This window comes from Ochlerotatus camptorhynchus, unplaced genomic scaffold (assembly GCF_037179485.1).
Source record: "Ochlerotatus camptorhynchus isolate MF236.1 unplaced genomic scaffold, CSIRO-AGI_Acam_v1.1 ptg000324l, whole genome shotgun sequence".
NCBI lineage: Eukaryota > Metazoa > Arthropoda > Insecta > Diptera > Culicidae > Ochlerotatus > Ochlerotatus camptorhynchus.
This window is the reverse complement of record NW_027040812.1, coordinates 1,532,265-1,553,782: the sequence shown is the minus strand read 5'-3', so window position 1 is coordinate 1,553,782 and position 21,518 is coordinate 1,532,265. Positions and strand designations below refer to the sequence as shown.

The following is a 21,518-nucleotide window of genomic DNA, read 5'->3' as shown; positions in this document are numbered from 1 at the left end:
TTTTTTCGCTTAAGGAAATTTTTCTTGCATCGTTTGACTCGTAGCCCCCGGATGCGGTTGGTAATCATGTGAGTTTTTTTCCGTGACCTCGACAACGCCCCGCAATCTTCCTTTACAAGCTTCCGTGCCGTAAAGTCACTGATCCCGTGTTCCTTTGCCATTTTCCTTATTGAACGCACTGGATTCACCCGAATCTTCCTTTTGATAGCAGCGATAACCCTCGGAACCCGAGCTGACCTCGGACGACCTGTGGCCACGGATAGTTGTCCTTTCTTTTCTCGGTCTAAAACCCTTTTGACGGTCCACCGGGACACTCCCACGGCGATTGAAATGTCTTTTTGCGACATTTGCGCGTGGGACAAATCACGAATACGCTGCCACTTCGTCATGGAGTAACTGTCTAACTAAGTAAATCATTTTCTTTTATATACAGCCTACTACGGTATGAGCTATAGGTTACGTGCATGCAAAGAAAACCAAGGCATTGTATGCACAGGTGAAACGGAAACCTTATTTGTACGATGGTGCAAAAATTATCACGCATACGGTAGTCAAAGTACATAACTCTGGATGGGAGCTTACCATCAATTACTGGTTACAATATAGTCTGGAATCAACTCGCTAGGTGGTGCAACAAAAGCTATCTTATTCAGTGTTCGGAAAAAAACTCAAATCTCATGCGTGAGTTTATTCGCCAATGATTTTTGTCTGGCAAATTTCAACTGAGCATGAGCATGAGCATGATTTACCGCCCACGGTTTGCTACTCTGTTATAGCCAGATCAGCTGTAATTACACAGAGAACCAATAGACGATGCTTGGGACTAGCAATCATCCTCAATGTGTAAAAACTGGTGATCTAAAACCCAAACACAGACCAAAAAAGGAATAGGTAGGAATATGTTGACATGACACTCGCTTTGATGGAAGCCGAGAACACCTCTACACTTCCACGAGGAATCACTGGGATATTGGGTACGAGGGTTGGGATTGCAACAAGTTTAGTTTAGGTAAACGATAAGCTGAATTGATGGCCTAACGATCATATAACGCGAAGGAGCTTGGGATTGAACCCATGATATTCTGCACAGTAAACAAAAACGTTTGTCACTAGGCAAACGAGCTCTTTTTATTACAACACACCAATGATCGATTTGTTGTTATTCCAATGTATTCACATTAACAAGTAAAGCGATTAACGAATCTTGAATGTGAATGAGATTTAACTCATATCGCATCATACAAGCTACGATTGCGTTGTTATTGCAACCATTAAAACCGGTTCTAAGGTGTTGTTGATAACGATGTTAAGATTCACAGAACACACAATTATCAAGAAATATTACTATAAGCCTCCTTAATATGATAGGACCTGCGATTTATTCAAACTCAAACTCGACGGCGGTGCCCTTTACACAAGAATAAGCCTCTACGAGCAATGATCTTTTAAACCTGGAGGCATAAAACCTACCAAAAAGTGCTTATGCACAGGAACAAATCCAATCTCCGAAATGAGAAAAATGACTCATGATTTCATGAACATAGCGTATTTTCATGTTATGAAAATACACCATGAATAAAATCATAGCTCCGCTGCATTATGAAATCATGAATTTCCATGACGAAATCCTGAATCATTGTTATGATTTCATGGGATGGCAAGTTCTTTTCATTTCATGATTTTTTATTCATGAAAATGTAATCGGATTTTTTCCCATGTGCCTTCATTAAGTTCTATTTTTTACGCTTTTATTCATTGTTTCGATTTGAGCCATATGTAAAACGGGATCAAAATCCAAAAAACTTTCACATTTTTTTTTGGGCTACGTGCCCCTCATTTCACAAAGTAAACTAGGATTGACACGATGATTTTACCAACGTACAAATATTGCACACCTTTTAAGCTATGTTGACTGAACTTTATTACGTTTTAAAACGACTGTTTTCTCCTTGGGGCAAGACAGCTTTTGATCATGAGTAAAATCAGAGTTAATTTTGAGTAACTCTGAGTAACTCGCGTTGCTCAACATAAAATACACATAGCAACCGATACTGTCAAGCAAAGCAAAGCAACAATATTTTAAACGGTGCGCTTGCAATGCTTTACTGGGAAGAACTTTCAGCAATGAAAGGACAATTGCACGTGTATGAAAGGAACTACAAGCTGCCCCCTCAAAATCGATGGAAGATTTTATGGTGACCTTACGGAACAGTCAGAGCTGTCTTGCTTTACTGCCATGCCGATGACGTTCTATTACAGGGGGATTTTGTACAATCTCTAGGAGAGTTCCAGTCAATCGCAAAGGGGATTTATGACAGTCTCAGTAGAGATTCCGAACAAGCCTAGGGGGAATTTCAGACAATCCCAGTTCGGTTTCCCAAAAATGTCAAAGGTAACTTCGGAAAATCCAAAGAAGGAATATGAACTATCCCAGGGAGGATTCCGGACAATCACAGGAAGAATTTCACTCAATATTGAGGGTCCAGAGGGGATTCCAAATAATCCAATCAATCCAATGGTATATTCTGGACAATCCCAGTATGAAAAAAAAATGGTATGTGGTGGTTCCTACATCTCTTCGACAATCGCTCATTGACAAACTTCATATAAGTTTCAGAATAGAATCAACTATGAAGTTGGCCAGAATTAACCTATTTTGACCTGGGATGATTAAATAAAAGACCGCATTCAACAATGCTCCTTTTGTGCTAAATATTGATCAACACAACAACACCAGACGATGAAAATTCAACCTGTTCCTGTTCAACCTTTTTCAACTCGTGTCTATTGATGTCTTTTCCAGGATTATCAGGGAAAACAACGAACGCTTCTGGAGAGAGTTGACCCTAGCTCTGACATTTTCCAGCTAAATATTCTCAGAAAATTAAACCCCTTTTCCTTAATGAATACTGGTAAATAAAATGTTGCTTATCACGATAGACCGTAATTATTGATAATAATTATTAATGATGAGTTTCCTCATTTCAGGCATGTAGTGCAACAAAATATGAAACCTTTTTGACCGATTTTGTGAGATTGAGTATTAATTTTCATGAGCTAAATTAATCTTCTGAAAACATTTGGCCAAATTCTTACTTCCTTAGTCTTGAGATCACACCATCTAGTATTTCCTGCCCGGGAATTATCATTTCCCTATTCCCAGAAAAGTAGTTTGACTTCCCGAGAAGCAGTTTTTTTTTCGTACGAAAACCATGTTAAACATATTTTATATTAAAAATGACCACACAACTTTTGTGGAAAATTGATAGAAATTTCCGGAGAAAGTTTGGCGAATCTTTAGTGCGAAGTCAGAAAAGCTTCCTGGCGAAGAATATTCCAAACGAAACCGGTAGACGCTTCTGACACAATCTGCGAGAAATTCCCGGGCGAAGTAAGAAGAGACTTCCATGCAAATTTAGGCAGCCGGATGAAACTTTCAGAATAATTCAGAAAAGTTTTCCGTGGGAAGTCCGGATGAAATGGGAAATAGTTTCCACTTCTAGTGGTAGGACTTCTGATTGTAATCTGTTACTGAGGGAATGAAAAGATGATGAAACTTCCGTTGAACAATGGACGAAATTTTGCGCGAAAAGGTGGAAATCTTTAAGGGGAAGTTGGAAGAAACTTCCAGAAATTGTCGGAAAAACCTTCCGGGGAAAATCCTGACGAAGTTCAAGTTTTAATAAATAACTACCGAAAATATTTTCCGATTCCCGGGAATTGGCTGGGATATGGAAACACTAACACCACCTCATCACCAAAAACTTCAAAGACATTACACTTTAGCCATCCATCCTAGAAAGCAAAAGAGACCTAAACATCCCCTGGCCTGGACAAGAGTTATCTAACTTGGATCTTTTAATGAATGAAAACTAAATCTTGAAATCAGAACATTCTGTCAGACGGGGATTGTTTGATGAAAAATATTAGGCTACATTGTTTGTTTTTGAGTAAATATGAGTAACTCAAATTTACTCACTGCAAATAAATTAACTCTGAGTACAGTTGTCTTACCCCTAGGTTTTCTCCTTCATATTTCCACGGACCACCCCGATTATATGTCAAACTACTGCATCAAAACCATCAAACAAACCGCCGTGACTGCCGTCAGTCTTCATCCACCGCCCTTATGATCGAGTTAAGGACACACCTAATAACACATCAAAAACTAATCGGTCAAGTGCCAAGCTTGCATGTTGAGGGACATGCCTCACGCGATCGAGGTCATCCCTCTGGCAAATGCGAAACGATGAAAATAAATCTCCTCCAAAGAGACGCATCCACTCCCGCAAACAATGCATCCGATCCCCAATTCGGCGCAACCGGCATCTCAGCCACGCGTGCCAACACCACCATCAGATAGGGGCGCCAGCACGCGCGGGCAAGCCACTAGTCACATCAAACGCGCTGCCCACAAAAGCAAGAAACGTCCCCTTGAAAATGAAATCAAGAAATCTCGATAACTTTTTTAAAGGGACGTATTAGCTTTTGTAAACAATGCATTTGATCGTCGATTTGGCGTAACTGGAAGCTCGCTCACTCATGCTAATGCTACAATCAGATAGGGAAAAATTTCCCCTACCTGCTAGTGGTGTTCGTAAGCGTGTGCGAGCTACCAGTTACGCCAATTTGGCGATCAAATACATTGTTTACAAAAGCTGATACGTCCCATTGAAAAAGTAATCGAGAAATTTAAAAGAACAATCTTCAACTGGAACGTACTCACCAAATCAATATATCAGGGAGCGCATTCCCAATGCTTCCACGCATATTTTCCTCTAGTCATTTTTAAACAACTCCTCCTCCAGCGATTCCAATCACACACTAACTAAATAGGTATCACTTTTCCTTTTCAAATCACTCTGTGCACAAAGGCAATGCACAACGCATAAACCTAATTATAGATCAGCGCGGTCGAGTCACACCGGCAACAAAGGAAAGCGAGAGCACACCAGGCACCTAAGCAAGGGGGGAAACATCAGCACAAACCATTCCAAATCAAATTATCCCCCCGCGACACAAAACTATTCAAATGGAGCACTGAAAACAAACACGCCAGCAGAAAGACAGCCCGAGATAAATAAAATAAAATAAAAGCACGCAGCGGAGCAAAAACGAACGATTCTCAAAGCGAACCCCATTTTGCCTTGCAAATTTAAACTGCGCAGAAACCAACGATGAGTTTTAATATTCAAAATTAATTCCTTCATATTATGGCGTTATTCGTTGTTATAACTATTGTTTTCGCATCAGTGGATGGCGACCTAGGACAACAGGCATAAGAATGCTATATATTGACGTTTGGGCGATTTTTTGAGTTGGAATTATGGTCGAGTAATTTTTTGGCAATGTGAGTGTGAGTGCGTGAAATTGCATGTGAATCTCAAATGTGAGATGTGTTTGCCAGATTCTCATGCAAGTTAATTCTATCAGGGAGGCTCAATGAATGAGACATGAGAATTATGTTTCGAATACTGCTCCTAATGATACCTGGGGCCAGAAACCATATAGATTGTTATTGTTTTCGGAAAAACTTATTCAGCTCATCAATGCCTATCTGACAGTGTAAAGTTTGTAATCAAATCGATTGGTAGCTCCTGGGTGCAAGAAAAGCGCTCCTAGTGATATATTAATGTCGGAACCATATATGTACAGTGGTACCCTTTAAATTAGCACAATAGGCCGATTTTCATACAAACTAGCCAACATTGGCATGTTGCAACTATGTTTTGTTTAGCTGAAATTTTGACACAGAACCACACCGATCGAAAAATTCATGTAAATTTCTGCGAGATATAGCACACATAAAATTAACGCTAGGTTTGGCATAAATTTACGCGATATTACGTGTAAATTTAAGCGCAATATCGCATAAATTAGCAATATTGTATGCAAGCTTGTTAACGAATTCGCTGTTTGTGCCAAGTATAGCTCAACATTAAACGAAGGGAGATTTTACGCGATAGTTAAATTTTTTTAATTTTTATGTTAGCGACTGGAAGTCAATTTTTATTTGTTATATGCGACAGTTAGAAGATACTAAGAGGTTAGCACATATCATCGGCAAGAGACGATTAAAATTCAAAAAAAATGTCTGCGTACAAATATGCTGAATTATGCGTGGACGTAATATCAAATTTTTTGGAAGCACTTGTCTGAAATGGACGGGCTGGTTGAAAATAGCCAACTAATTAGCACATTTATAATTCGAAATTTCCGAATTCAAACAACTGAGAAGCGATATCCCACGGTAGTTCTCAACACAGTTTTGATTTCCTGCTTTGTGAATTGGCACGATTAAAGCTATCTTCCAAGCACTAGGGAGAGTTCGTTCACTCATTGAACGGTTAAAGATACAGGAAATCAGAGAATCAAACTAGCGAGCACAGAATTTTAGGAGAGCAGGAGGAATTCCATCTACCCGGGGGCCTTTTGATACATCGAGGGCATCCAAGACTATCTGAACATCATTCGGTGAAAACAACAATGTGGGGAAATTCAGGTCGAACTCTTTAATTTGATTGATACTGCCAGGAATCCAACAAACAATTCAGAGTCACAAATAAGCATATATTTTGAATAAATGCTTTATAACAGTCTACAATGCTGAACGACGACTGTCTTCCTGATTCAACACCAGAAGTTCGATCTAATAACATACTGAATAAGTGTAATTTGCACATACATTGACGCTTTATTCGACTGTTTTCAATTGATTTAATAACATGCTTTATTATACGCCTAATAATTGATTTCTAGCTCCATTATTAGATTCCATTGCATTGCTTAACAATATTGCTGAATAAAGGTGAATACAGTCAGCATAATAGCTCTTATACCCAAGGTTGCAAAGACTCATTTCAGCTAAAACAATGTTTTTCTAAATTATGAAATAATTAGATGCCATGATCAAATTTTGAATTGGTAGGATACAAGAAGAGGTTGCAAAGAATGTGTTTGACATATTAAACCTGTTTATTTCACTTCATGAGAGTCACAATCAGCGATTTTTCACAAACTCACTCACTCACTCACTCACTCACTCACTCAGCGATCAGCAAATCGCTGATTGTGACTCATAGAAAGCAAAATTTACAAGTTTTATGTTTCCAACGCATACTTTGTAGCCTCTTCTTGTAAGTTACAGGTAAAACATGCCATCATACCATCTTTTGGTTTTATTATTCCGAAAAACATTATTTTAGCTGAAATGAGTCTTTGCAACCTTGCTTATACCACTATGCACTTTACAAACGGCGTATTCATTCATTATTCCACAACACCGTTTCAGGCTAACAACAAAACGAAATTGGTAGCATAGTGGTTACCGTTTCCGCTCCCCAAGTAGAAGGTCGCGAGTTCAATCCCAACCGCAACCCTTTTTTTATTTATTTTCCACGCCTAATTAATTTTAATAGTAATCATAGATCGTATCACTCAAGACAACCAATTCATCAATCTCTCGAAAAGATTAGTCTAGCATCCTTTTTATCGAAATTAGAGGGATGGAGAGGTAACATTGGTCTCATGTAAAACAACTATGAATTAATTAATCATTCTCACATCTCCTTGAATAAGCTAGAGTTACGGCTGGGAGTGCTGATAGGTATTCAGATTCAAGCTTTAATTGCTTATTTAGCTGCGCATGATGTATTCTAACATAGCTCAGATCGCAAGGTCATGGTTCGAATCCCACCTAACGACATGTGTGTATATATGTATGTAATAAGCTTTCCCGTCCCGTTCTTATTTTCGGGTTAATTATCCCGTAGTTGAATAATCGTTTAATAAGTGTATAATAGTGTCTAATTAAACATTATTTCACATGAGAATCAAGCGTCTGTATACACCTTTAATACCATCGCTGTTTAAGAAAGTAATGATGTCTAATAAACGTTGAATAATCAAAAATTTGATCGAATAAGCTCTGTTACAACTCTCAATAACAAGTTCTCGATGATGTGGTAGGATAAATTCTCCAGATTTGTGTGAACAAAGCCTGAACAGAAGTTATTATTCAAATTAGTTAAGAAGTCGTTTCTTCAATAGGCAATTGTTTGTTGGGCAGTAGAGGTGGTGAAGATGTTCTGTAAACTGTTTGAAAAAAGCTTGCTAACAAGTTTGCTACATCAGCAGGAGAGCTAGCCGTGGTACCGTCGAGCGAAACTGTGTACGGAATACGTAGGCAAGACCGCTGCGATTTCACGAACTTCCAAAATGCCGTTGGTTTGATAGCGTTCGGTCAGCATATTCCTTATAGCTCGACTCTAGTATCTGCTTTCGATCAACCAAAGATTTTGATTGCTTTCATTGGTTCTAGTGTCGAAAAAAACATTTACGAGCCTTACGCAGAACGTTTCGCACATTGCGCAGCTCAGTGGTCCACCAGGGTTGGACTGATGTAGGTTTCATTGAACGCCGTCTGAGAGGAACTCACTTATAGAGAGTTTTGTATAGTTTGTTGTACAGAGAAGAGGTCTGCAACAACATCGACAGAATCACCTTCCAGAAGTTGTGACCAGTTTATAGCAGACAGATCGCTGTTCAACGATTCAAAATTGCAAAATTTGAAATTTAGTTCAGGTTTTTGGTCATCTACTTTGGGCGCTCTGGAGTAACTTCTTCTTCTTCTTCGCATTTCAAGCTTATTGCATATCGCATATTAGCTTATTACGTGCTCTCAAACTTAGTGTTCTAGATGCACTTCTACAGTTATTAATTGAGAGCTTTCAATGCCTGTACCATTTCTGCATTAGTATAATTGTGTGGCAAGTACAATCATACTCTATGCCCAGGGAAGTCGAGAAATTTTCCAACGCGAAAAATTCCTAGACCGGACCGGGAATCGAACCCAGCCACCTCCAGCATGGTCTTGCTTTGTAGCTGCGCCTTTACCGACTTAGCTAAGAGAGGCTCTGGAGTAAGCGTCAACTTTTAAAATGAATGGCCTATGAATATGGTCGATATCCAGTAACGAGAGCTCCAACAGCTCGACAGCATCCGGTTCGCTGATGAAAGCTAAGTCTAGAAGCCTACCATTCAAATTAACGAATGAATTGATTTGGATTAGCCCGCAGCTTGCATCGGTTCCGTGAGAGCCAACTCCTGCTCCGTGGACGCATTAAATGGTAAATAACTAAACCGTTTCATAATTGGAACCCTTCGTCAAAGTTCCAATTATGAAACGGGAGGTTGTAATCGCCCACCGCCATGATGATGTCGATGCTTGAAGATCTCGCAAAAATAGTCTGTAGCGCTTAGGTGTGAGATGTGTATGAATCTGGGCTGTATTCAACAATAACAGTAACAAAAGTAATAGATTGATGCGCACAGCCACTTTCCCAAGATGGCCAACATTCTCGAACAAAACCAGTACACTCGAATGCCTAGATTTGAAAGCGATTAGGACACCACTTCCCCTGGTGAGCTCACTTGTAGCTTGATTGCGTTCACAGCGGAAGATGTGATAGTCTAATCTAACGTCAACACAGCCAGTTCTTGAAAGCATCCTGGAAAATGATAGATATATACCTACATCATTTTTCTTGTCTATTTGATATTGTATGTTTCACATCGAAGATGCGTCACACATATCAAAACGGCCAGGCCTACTGTGCAGCATTTAAGGGGCAAGATGATTCAGAAAACATCGGGCCTGTTTAAATCTTCGATGCTTCATAATCCAATAAATGGATGAAACGTGGACATCTCGTACCGTACGCTCCGATTTTGGTAATTATATGATTGGTTGGTCGTTGGAAGCATCAAAGCTAGAAAGGTTAAGTGATGCTCCATTTTCATCTGACGGTTGGGGCATGAGCACTAACTCTTGTCCTAGCCTTTTATGACTTATGGCTATAGCGCCATTACTCGCTTTCTGAAAAGAAAAGAGGGAAAGGAAAAGGAGAAGGACAAAGTGTGAAATCTATGAACATAAACAATATTTTTGATTTGAAATATACAATATAGAAATGCAGAACGGCGCGGTGGTCACTACCCGAGTCTTGTCATTATTATCAAGTCATAAAAAGTAACAAGGACTAAAATGTGATCCTTTGATTACTGGAAAATCCTGATGCTTGGGACTAGCAATCATCCGCTGGCAATACCAGCGCCGGCCGCGCCCTAACGCAGGTCAAGAATGGAATGGGTAGAAATGTGTTGACGTGACACTCGCTTTGATGGAAGCCGAGAAATCCTCTGTCTTATTTTGAAATTCAATTTATGATTTTGTTGACTTCGGACCACTGCGAGGCATCGCCATGACATAGACGTTACTAATAATACATCTTTTATTAAAAGTTGTAATCACAAGGAGGCACTCTATTTTCAAATTCCGATTAATTTTGGCTCGTTGCCAAAATTAAACCCCGTGCCAAAAGCGAACGGTTTTGTGATTTTGTTGCTAAAATCAAACCGTGCCTAAATCAAACGACTACTATACAAATATTTAAATTAAATAAATGGTAAGCTCTCACCAGAATCTGCAGATGTTTGTGACCATTCAACACTGTTGACCATCATAATCCCAAGTGTTAATAAGTAGGAACGAACTCACCAAATGAATCCATGAGCAATGTCAACAAAATGAAATAGCATGGTGCTACTGGTACTTTCATGGTCCACCTTTCTTGTTTGAATCAGGATGATATCCACCTGGTACTATTCAGCAGAATTAACATGTTGCCTCTCCTTGAGTACATCCCGATTCCTAGTGATACCTTTTCGTCCGGGAGAATTTCCTGTAGTCCTGATCAGGTTCAGTTAATATGAAATATCACTAAAAGAGTCCCCAGAATCAGCCCTTGTGGTTCGCTTCTCCGTGACGTCGTCGCAAACGAAATAACGTCGGGGGTTCACTGGAGGAGTTTGTTTTCAGAGCTGCTGCCCTCTGAAGCTCTGAAAAAAACTTCATAACACGGGTTCTGTTGAGAGTCACGGAAAGACAGCCCCAGACTTGAATAACTTTAGAAATCACTATCAGATTGGTTTCTTATACTGTTTTAAAAATATGCCGAAATCGTTTCTCCGAAAAAAATCACAGCAAAGAAAATGCACGTCAAACTTGTTCAAAGGCAGAGCCTACTCTTCTCACAGCGGAAGATGTGATAGTCTGACGAAATCTCACAATCTTGAATGTCCGGTCGAAGCCATGTTGCGGTAAGAACCAAGACGTCGTAATCACAGTTGATAACGTCAATCGGAGTTCATTTGTTTTCGTGCGTGAACCTCTCACATTTTGGTAGTAGATGCTGAACACGGAATCCATTTGAATACTTGGATGATTAATGTCACATTACATGCTGTACATGCTGACATGCATAATGCTGACATTACAGGCTGGTAACCCTGGCTGAATACTGGATTCTTGTGGTTGACACATCGTCCTGAATCCCAGCGCTAGAATTGGAACGAATATCAGGGAGCGACAGATCTACAAACGTTAGGTACTTGTCTGGAAGACCCCTTCCTTAGCCACAGATATAGGACCGGGACGGGTGATATCAATCAAACGAAACATTTTGGTTGCACCTATACAGACACCAACAAAATATAAAACATTCCGTTCACTAACAATATCTTTATAACTTTTGTTGGCTTGATAGAAACTTCTGGCATTTGTCAACATTCCTCATTTGTTTGAAAGCACAACAAATGTGAAATGACAGATTGAGCGCAATATTTGTGTCAATAAATGGTCATTTTTAATGCACGAAAAAATAGTTCAGGTTTGTGCAAAAAACAACTAATTGGTAAGTATTAGCAGTACAGATGTACATTTTAGGATCTTCAATAGAATATTAGTAAGGGTTCCATGAATGTAATATTATTTTTTTCACTGGATTGAAGCCCCCAAGGAAGTGGTCAGTTTCTAACTGAGACCAAAAACCAATGCAACATATGATAATTAAAAAAAAAATAGATCAATGGTTATTTTATCAAGTGCGCAGAATCACATTGCTGATATCCGGACATGTTCCGGATACCCCCTGGGAAGTGACCAGTGACATGATGGACGTGACTCATTAAATCACACGAAAATTCAGAAACAAGTAACATGTAAAGAATAATGCTAATAACCTGTAGATCAATTCACAAGAAGCAACTTCTCAGATAACCAGATCTGATTTTTTTTCCTTCATGAGAATGTGAGTTTTGAAATGGTTGTGAATGTATTACTTATTACAAAAATCTTAACATATAACAGAAATTTGTGTGTTAATTGTATAAGTACAGTAATTGTTGATATCAAAAGTCGTATAACGTTGCAGGAATTATAAAATATTTGTATCGAAAATCATATTTAAAATCTCCCTCTCTCTCTCCCATCTATAAGATTGTATCGATTTTCAAGCGTCAGCTACGGTTGAAAAAATCTAAAGTTTTGTCTTTCACAAGTACCCACGCTCGTAAAGCGCTTGGCAACTTTTGATCCACCACTTTTGACAACGAGTTTAATTTAACTCAGCAATTGGTACAAAGCCTAAAAGTAACTACATGTTTTGATAGATGTTTGCGTTCAATCAAATTCAAAGCATTTTTTTAAAAGAAATTTGGATTGATTCAAAGTGATGATATTGTATTTTCTTAAGAATTCAAAGAGATTTTAAGCATGTAAAAAAAAAATAAAATATAAAAATTACTTGCTCTAGCTTGGTAGCTAAAGGATATGTAACATTCAAAGAGATTTTTTTGTCCACCTATTTGGGAAGTTGGTTTGATTAAAAAGGAAATTTCGAACTTTCAAAGCACGTTTCCCAACTGTTTTATCTAGGGCTTAAATTATTCTACAAGTCGAAATCATGATCTATAGAACGTTCATAAAACCAAAATGATTATTTGGGTTGAAGAGGAAATGGCTCTAATGTTAGCCGATGGATCTAAGATTGGACACTTCGCTAAAAATCTGCTATTTATCAATTGTATCTAGATGAACGCGTCATTGGGACGGTACTAATGGGTATTAATGGTCGCTATTGAAAATTTAGTCGATTGCTGAATTTATGTATGGGCCCAAATTAGGGGCATTTAGATCGACATTACATGCATTTCCCTTATATATCAAGACCAGGCAACGATCAGAAGCTGAATGGAGGACGTGTGGTCATTTTCAAGAGTTTAATTTGAGACAATAAAAATAACGATTTTTTTCATTTGATTTATGAATGAAATAGGTGGTAGACAGAATCAAAACAAATAACTTTCTAAGCCACGCCAAGGCACTAATCCTCGAACATACTACACGGTTAACAAAGTAGCATCTAAACACAAGTTTAGAGCACACTAATAATAAGATTTCAATACATTTCAGTGTACATAGAAGATCCCTACAACATTACCTATGAAAATGTTAGCTCCTTTGAGTCCCATCGTCGTCAGCGTTTCCGATCCTAGCTTGAACGATAGAATAATCCCGGTCGTGATCAGGTTCAACTTGATTAGCACATCAATAAGCACACTATTGATTGTGTTTATCAACAAACACATAGACAATAATGCGGCACGGTATTCGATAAATTGGCTAAAGTGCGCCACTTTGATTCCGGTTTCACTTCACTCCACTTGCCGATAAATGCCACTAATTTTCTTCTTCCAAATCATCTGCCGAAAATGCACAAGAAAATCCCCACCACTGCAGTGTTTGTGTGTGTAGTGCAAAGTTCCTGCACCTGGAGGCACAAAGGTGTGTATCGCGGGTAACGGCACACGAGTCAGCTAATCAATAATATTTATTGCTTTTCCTCAGACTGGCATTCATTTTCCGTTTGCTCTTTCCTTGAACTCGACACGAACAATCACAAGATCAAAAGCCAACTGCAACAAACTCTCTCGTCGGGAAACTACTAGCGTCCGATTTCGGTCACCGCCGTCACGAACTAGGAAAGACCGTTTCCGAGCTTTCTGGGCTTTTGTCTTGCTCTATCAAACCTTCGCGATGATTCATCTACTGCCAGACATTTTGGCGACACCGAATGACGATTCCAAGCATTAATGCATCCTTCTGCACGACTCAGGAAACACGGAACCTCAACTAACAAACAAGTCCCAAATTTTCCACAAATTGCTTCCTTTCACTGCTAATTCCTTCACCTACGGAATTTGCATCAACTTCTGCAGACCGGATCAAATGAGTCACGAAATGCACCCATCCAAATATCCACGCGACGAAGTGCACTCTGCGATCGAAATTTGAAAACTGTCGGAAAAATTTATTACTATTTTCCCCGCTACACAAACACTGCACGACGATGCCAAGCTTTTCTGCCGGAACAAGCTCTTCGGAGCTTTCGAAGCCGACCGACTCTTTGTCGTCTGATGGTGAACTTTTGAGGCCAACACAACTCTCACACACAGTGACTGGTTTGTAGCCACATGGTCGTCCAGCTAGGTATAGGCACTGAGTAATCGGGGTGGCCCAGGTTCAAGGCAATTGAAGCTTTCGACTGGGCTAGGAGGTATGAGAGTCCGACGAACACCCCACGCTAGGAAGAACATGGCTGCACCAATACCTAGAAACATGCAGGTGCAGGGGGGTTCATGCACGTTTCGATTGTGGCGCCTGGTTGCAACTGCATATAAATGGTGTTCTGTAACACAGAACAAAACCCGAGATTACGCAAGACAAATTGAGGCGAAACTTTGCTTGTGGTTAAAACAACTGGTGAACTGTGTTATTAAAATTGATCCCGTACCTGCAGTAAGGAATAGATTTTTATGTGCATAACAAAAATATTCTGAATTTTTCTTGTGATGTAAACATTGATGCGTGTACACTTATATTTCATTTCACGCAATCCAGCAAATTGCAAGAAATGTTGCTTACAAAGGTGTAGAGTTGCAATATTTGCAGCATTGTATGAAATGTATCAGAAATTGTAAACTTGTATGATATGTAACCCTCCATCTAAGTGCATCATATAGAAAGGAAATTTACTCTTCTTTTTCGAACTGTGTAGGTGGAGAGCGGCTTTTTGATAATTTGGTGAGATCTTTCCTCTTTTTGTTTCAATGCAGTATTTTGCATCAAATCTCAATACACGCTAGATTCAAAGCATTGCTCTGAACCTGGAAGAGTGTTTGCAGCTCCATTATCCTTATTATCATCAAAACAAACCAAAATCAAAACACACCTCCGCAATTGAAATGTTTGATACTGTTCTTTTCCTGCTAAATTATATTAAGTTGTATATTTTACATTCAATTCTAGTAGACTTTTAACATCATTATGGGTATTTTATTCTGGAATATATTGCTGTTTTCTTTATTTCTTATTTCCAAAAAGAGCTTCATGTCGTTGGCATAGATTAGCAATTTAATTTTTTTAGAATGAAAAAAAATGTCGTTTATATAATATCGTTTACATTCTATATTATAGAATAAAAACAAGAGGTCCCAAAAAAGAGCCTTGGGGGACGCCTGAAGTGACTTTTTTTTCCTTGATTTGTTGTGGACCAACATTTTATGCCTCAGCAAATCCTGGTGCCGCCGACTGGGATTAAACCCAGGTCTTTTGGGGTGAGAGGCCTGAAGTGACTTAAATTAGGCTCGATTTCTTTCCGTTGAATTTAATTATTTGCTGTCGGCTAGTTAAATATGATTCAAGCCATTTAAAGATTTATGACTCAATTCCAATTTGTTGCAATTTAAAAAGGCTTCTACGTGGTTTCCATTATCCATTGCATTCAATGAATAGTCTATAAATTCAAGTAAATTTGTCGAGGTCGAACGACGCTTGAAGAAGCCATGTTGCATGTCAGTAATTCTATGTTTGATTTGAATAAATGATTTTTCTTTGACAATTGCTTCGAAAAGCTTAGGAATGCAAGAGATGATGGTTATTCCACGATAATTAAGTAAGTCAGATTTTCTGTCAGATTTAAAAATAGGCACTAGAAATACATTTTTCCAAATTACTGGGAAGGTTCCGGATTCCAGGGGCATATTAAAAAGCCAAAACAATGAAGAAGTGAGTTCCATGGCTGGACTTTTCATAAATACTGAAGGAATACCGTCAGGTCCAGGACCTTTTGAGGCGTCTAAATTGTTTAAAGCCTGCAAAATATCCTGCACTTGAAGTTGATTGACGCCAATGTCCCTTGAAAATTCTGGATAAAATGCAAAATAATGGCGGTGGCGATCTTCTTCAGAAAATGTCGTGTAGATTTCTTGAAAAAAAATTTGCAAATAGATTACAGTTTTTTCCAAGCTATCGCCGACGTTTTCAAAGATATTATACTCCGATGAATCAGGAACGTGATATCGGACTTGTTGTTAGTATTTTATGTGGACTTGGGAGTGAGTATTTTGGACTGGTCATCAAATCGCTCGATCACGTTGAAGAGTAAAAAATAACATTTGACACCGTATTCAACAAGAGGTTATACAGATTGAATACTTAACACTAGACAACGGACAACACACAACACCCAGTAGACCAGTAGGGAAATTTTCGGGTTTCGGAAAGTTCTACCGGCTGAAGCGGGGGAACCCTCACTTCGTGGCACTCATAATACGTCTGAACGACGGGTGATGCCGTTAGCTGACATTAAAACTTCCTCAGAGTACCAAGGCTGCAAAATGCGTGTCGATTCATGTTGACATGGCTGGTTCTCAGCAATGCGATGACCAATCGTTATGATTTAGCCACCAATCGAAAGATACTACTATTTAATTTTATTTTGAATAGATAGAAACTCAAGTGGACCTGTAGTTGGCCAGCCGGAACGGAAAATCCCGGAAATGTCCCGAGCAAAATGCGTGTAGATTCATGTTGACATAACTGGTTCTCGGCAATTTGCTTACCACATTTTAAGATTGAGCCACTACTTGAAAGGTATGACTATCTAATTTCAACCGGAACAGACAAGGAACCGATTGGTGTTTGTGAGAGGCCAATCGGAACAATAAAACCCGTGAAAGGTGGCTCGTTATCCGATTTATTATTTTCGTTCATATAACCATAAACTCTATCTATTGGCAAAGTTCCAGATGATTTCTGGGGACCTTCTCTCGTAAGATAAATCAAAATTTTCTAGTGATATTAGGGTAAATGGCAGCTTCAGAAATACTTAAATCTTTTATCGTCAAGGTGGAGTTGTACTCTTGATTAGTGCTAAATTTTTGCCAATCTGCTCTGAAGCATGATGGATACTCATTAAAAATATAAGTGCTCAAGGACTTAATTTAAGCCGTAATATATGTGTTCGTGTAAGCAACGATTACCGCCTTTACCCTAAGCATAACACAGTTATTGAACCTGTCCATAGATGTCACCACTTGTCCACCTATAATTGTCACTTTTATCATGTATCTACTGTAATGTGCTGTATTTGTATGTAAAAACAAACAATAAATATATACACTGGAGTCGCTTTTTACGCGGGGGATACGTGCCGCGTAAAAAAAAACTTCCGAGATTTTGATTTTTCACATGCTTAAATATTTTTTTATAAATCGGATTTTGATGCCATTCGTTATTATAGCATGCTATGGTCCATATAGACATGTTTTAAAAATATCTGTATTTACACCAAAATTTGTGATTTTTTTTTAAAGTATGCCATTTGATTACCTGTAGTTTGAAACGGATAATGTGATTGGAATCAACTCGATAGGTCGTATCGTTGTCGAGAAATCGTTAAAAACGTACCGCGTAAATTGCGACTCAGCGGCACTAACCGCGTAAAAAAAAACCGTGTAAAAAAAACCGCGTAAAAAAACCACGTAAAAAGCGACTCCAGTGTAGTTCAAATGCCTCCGCCATGGCAGGACGGCCAATAAATCGGTCTGTTTCAATTAATTATAACACAACGTAGAAAATCGGGTCCTACCGTGCGCGATCAATATTCTATATCTTTCTGGAGTAAAACCTTATTGTAACAAAGCTGGAAAATAGATTTGAAAGTTATAGCCGTCTGACGTTTTTTGGTCACTTGGAAGCAGCATAGATATGGTGATGGCATATTTCCTCTGAGTCCATGATTGTATGCAACTTAAGAAAAATATCGTGGAGCTCCAGGACCACTTTTAGGAATTGGTGAATCCGGATATCCAAAAGGGCACTCTATGGCCTTTCGTCAGCAACATTGATATAATGATCGAATATTTCCTCTATGCTAATGATTGTATGCAATTTTGGAAAAAAATCACGGATCTCTAGGTCTACTTTCAGGAATTGACCATTTTCCTGGTATTTCCGGATATCCAGAGGACCGTTTTCTGGCCACTTGGTTGCAGAATCGATTTGGTGATGGTATATTTCCTCTATGCTAATGATTGTATGCAATTTAGAAAAAAAAATCGCGGATCTCTAGGTCTACTTTCAGGAATTGACCGGATATCCAGAAAGGCGTTCAATAACCACTGCGGGACCAAATCAATATGGCACTGAGATATATCTTCTCAACTAAGGAATCTTCACATTTTCTAAAAAATCACGGATCTCTAGGTCTACTTTTAAGAATTGACTATTTTCCAGGTAAATCCAGATATCCAGAGGACTGTATTTTGGCCACCCAGTAGGAGAATCTATATTTTGATGTCCTATTTCCTCTATGCTAATGATTATATGTAAGTTAGAAAAACTCACGGATCTCTAGGTCTACTTTCTTGAATGGACTCTTTTCCCGGTAGTTCCGGATATACAGAGGACCGTTTTATGGCCACCTGTTTGCAGAATTGATATGGTGATGGTATGTCTCCTCTATGTTCATGATTGTATGCAATTTAGAAAAAAAAAAGCGCAGCTTTAAGGCTACTTTTAAGAATCGACCGTTTCCCCAGTGAATCCGGATATCCAGAAGGGCATTCAATAATCACCGGGTGATCAGATCAATATGGCATTGAGATGTAGCTTCTTAACTAAGGGTTCTCCACATATTTAAAAAAAATCACGAATCTCCAGGTCTACTTTTAAGAATTGACTATTTTCCCGATGATTCTGGATATCCAGAGGACCGTATTCTGGCCACTTGGTAGCTGAATCGATATGTTGATGTTGATGTCGTATTTTTTCTATGATAATGATTATATGCAAGTTAGAAAAAATCGCGGATCTCTAGGTCTACTTTCAGGATTTGACTATTTTCCCGGTGATTCCGGATATCCAGTTTTCAGGCCACTGTGTTGCAGAATCGATATGGTGATGGTATATTTGCTCTATGCTCATGATTGTATGCAATTTAGATAAAAATCGCGCAGCTCTAGGACCAGTTTTAACAATTGACCATTTTCCCGGTGAATCCGAATTTCCACAACGCCACCTTCCACGTTCCGATTGGCCAACCACAACTTAAATCGGTTTCTCGTCTGTTCCGGTTGACAGTAGATAGTCATACCTTTCAAGTAGTGGCTCAATCTTAAGATGTGGTAACCAAATTGCCGAGAACCAGTTATGTCAACATGAATCGACACGCATTTTGCTCGGGACTTTTCCGGGTGTTTCCGTTCCGGCAGGCCAACCACAGGTCCAATTGAATGTCTACCAATGCAAGCAAAAGTAGATAGCCATATCTTTTGAATGATGGGTGAATCATAACGATTGGTCATTGCATTGCTGAGAACCACCCATGTCAACATGCATCGACACGCATTTTGCAGCCTTGGGGTTATGTCAGTGAACCACACAACCACCAGGCTTGCATTGTCAGGTGGTGCCTCTCTTGCGTACTCTTCAACGATTTGCCAGCAATATGCCAACCTGTCCAAAACACTCACCCGTAAGTTAATCACTATAACCCAACTACGCCCCATCGCCTCCAAGCTATTCATCGTCGCAAACCAACGGTGCAGTGTATAATCCAACATCTTCATATTCACCCATAAGCGCGTAATTTCCAACCTGCCCCTACTATTCACCAAATTTCCTCTGCATGCATACCGAGTAGCAAAACTTACTTTCTTTAGAAGTTCAATCGTTCAATCTATTCCCCATAAAGTCCGTCATATTTTCCAGCTTCTCATTATTCACCAATCTGCAATTAGCAGAAAAAAATACAAATTTCATAAAAGTTATGGAAAACTCAAATGAGCTCAACGAACTTCAAAAAGCTTCAGTGCAGTTCTCAAAATTGCACTTGAAATAAATATAATATCTCAAAACTGTTCTGCAAATATAATAGAAGTTCAGAGAGAAGTTCTGCAAACTTTCGATAAGCTCTGCTCCCCTAAGTGCATTCTGATGAAGTCTGGAGTGGTTTTACAAACTTTCAAGTAGTCTTACCAAGTTCCTGTAAACTTCACCCGCATTCAACGATTAAAATCACTTCCATGTTCCATAAAGTCTTTATTTGTCTCTATTTTCCGACCGAACCTTCAAGTTCCATAAAGTTCAAATAAAGTTCCGACAGAACTTTCAAGTTCCGCCAAGCTCGAATAAAGTCCCGACAAAACTTTCAAGTTCCAGAAAGTTCAAATAAAATTCCGACAGAACTTTCAAGCTCCATTAAGTTCAAATAAAGTTCCTACAGAACTTTCCAGTTCCATAAAGTTCGAATAAAGTTCTGACGGAACTTTCAAGTTCCATAAAGTTCAAATAAAGTTCGGACAGAACTTTCAAACCACATTAAGCAACCCGCACAAGTATTTATTAGTTACAAAATTTAATGTACGTAAATATGAAATGATCAGTGGCCCGAATAAATCATAATTCTTGTATTTATGCAGTGCATCAACATTCTATAAAAAAAAATTAAAGGCTACCCGATCTACGATTGCTAACCACTGCGCCACAAGTGTGTTGGAATACCATGCGGGCAAACACCAATTTAAAATTCATCAAAGTGTTGTGTTTCGTATTCAAGTCAGTCAGCTGGCACTGAAAACTCCAAGAGTCCAGACAAGAGGCAGGACAACAGCTCACTTTAATATATCTCAAATGACGTAGCGGTTCGTGCTGGAGCTCTCACGCAGAACTGGGTTTAATTCTTCAAACAGCTCCAATTCTACTACTAATGCTGATAAAATCAATTCACATTAATACCTGCCTTTAGAAATAACTTTCATAAAAGTGCGAACTACATATAGAATTGGTGTAGAGGACAAAACCCGTTTTTAATTTATTTTCTAAAAGTTCCGTTCAAGTTCCGCCAAAGGCTGCTTAGAATGCTCTTCAATTATGGTACCGGAATTTTCAAGTTCTTATAACGACTTAAAAATGAGGCTGCTTAGAATCTTCAACCAAGCTGCTTAAGCCACAAATAGCCTTTTATTAGAACTTTTGGTTACTTGGGCAGAGAGGCTAACATTTTAAGGCCTATTCAACGTGGTGTGAGATGTGAGGTAACTCGCTGTCCTGATGAAGTAACATTTTACCATAGCCTTACACGTGATCTTTGAAAATCACTCGATTAAACTTGAAGTTCGCAAAATTCGGAGAAGTTCTCAGAAATTGTTGACATTTGAAGAATTTTTCTTGAAGATTATTAAACAACTCTGAAGTGCACTGAACTTCTCCGAAGGAGCTTTAAAGAGATCTTATGCAGTTTATGAGTGATTTGATGACTTCAAGGGAAGTTCTC

General features: G+C 38.9%; 1 protein-coding gene across 5 annotated transcripts in view; it reads right to left on the bottom strand.

Annotated features, from left to right (window-relative positions):
* The window catches only part of LOC135707999 (protein Fe65 homolog), a 358,036-nt gene that overhangs the window by 82,438 nt on the left and 254,080 nt on the right, over positions 1 to 21,518 (bottom strand). The window contains exon 1 of one of the 5 annotated variants that reach the window (XM_065229930.1): positions 13,341 to 13,528. The exons of the other annotated variants lie outside the window; for them this stretch is intronic. Coding sequence (XP_065086002.1) covers positions 13,341 to 13,488 — 148 coding nt within the window. The 5' untranslated portion in view covers positions 13,489 to 13,528. Of the gene's footprint in view, positions 1 to 13,340; positions 13,529 to 21,518 lie in introns of those variants that run through there. 5 annotated transcript variants of the gene reach the window in all.